At 51.0% G+C, this 1,078-nt stretch overlaps 1 protein-coding gene across 1 annotated transcript; it reads left to right on the forward strand.

Moving 5' to 3' along the window:
* Nucleotides 1-60: 60 nt before the first annotated feature.
* On the forward strand, nucleotides 61-842 carry LOC108578265 (the record flags this gene model as incomplete). Its single annotated transcript, XM_017941558.1, has 1 exon — nucleotides 61-842. A coding segment is annotated over one exon (782 nt), but the record flags the coding sequence as incomplete, so codon positions are not given.
* Nucleotides 843-1,078: the final 236 nt, after the last annotated feature.

The raw sequence follows: 1,078 nt of genomic DNA on the forward strand, positions 1-1,078 counted from the left end.
AGAAGACGCTGATCATGAAACTGAGCGCTTCGAAGTAGAAGAGCGATACATCGAAACCAGTGTCACAACGGACAAATGGCTGACCGAATCCCAGCCGCCAACACCCAACGTCGCCGCAGCAGCCAGTTGCTGCACCCCTGCACTGTCATCAACAGGACTGCAGGTAAACTTACCGAAGGCTGATTTACCAAACTTCAGTGGTAAATTCGAAGAATGGCTATCGTTCAAGGACAAATTCACCTCGATGATCGATAGTCAAGATGCCTTCAGTAAGGTGCAAAAGTTCCATTATTTGCGATCAGCTCTGTCGGGTGAAGCTGCGAAGGTCATCGCAGCCATGGAAACGACAGAGCAGAATTATAGCAAGGCTTGGCAACTGCTCCAAGATACCTATGCCAACGAAGGGCTGATTATTGCACGCCACACCGATCTCTTGGTCGAAACGCCGTCAGTGGAACAAGAGACAGCTGCAGGACTCCGCGACTTCGTGAGTCACGTCTTGCAGCATTTGAGATCGCTGACCACACTCAACGTTCCAGTCGAACATTGGGATCATCTCCTAATGTCTATTCTGCTGCCCAAGCTCGCGCAGCAGACCAGGATGGCGTACGACAGCACGCTGAAGGATAAGGAGACGCCAAAAATTAGCGGTCTCATGGAATTCCTCCGCCAACGATCACGGAGGCTGGAGACGACCGCGACCACTAGGACAAACACCCAGACCAGCAGAGCATCACCAAGAGTATCACCCACGCCGCAAAGAAGACCAACCAAGAGAATTCCCAACATTTCTTCGAGGAAGGATTCTAAAGTCTTCGTCACCACCACGCCATTAAAAAATTGTGCGTTGTGTAAAGACAAGGCGCATACGATACATCGCTGCGAAGAATTCCACGCGCTATCCGTCAGCGAAAGAATCAACGCGGCAAGGAAGGAAAAATTGTGTTTTAAGTGCCTTCGGACTGGACATTCGACCCAAGAGTGTACTTCGTCCCAGTGCAGGATCTGCAACTTGGGACACAACACACTCCTACATCTGCCGAGGAGTGGGAGAAGATCACCGACGCCACCGAAGAAG

The sequence above is a fragment of the Habropoda laboriosa genome, unplaced genomic scaffold (genome assembly GCF_001263275.1).
Source record: "Habropoda laboriosa isolate 0110345459 unplaced genomic scaffold, ASM126327v1 scaffold5436, whole genome shotgun sequence".
NCBI lineage: Eukaryota > Metazoa > Arthropoda > Insecta > Hymenoptera > Apidae > Habropoda > Habropoda laboriosa.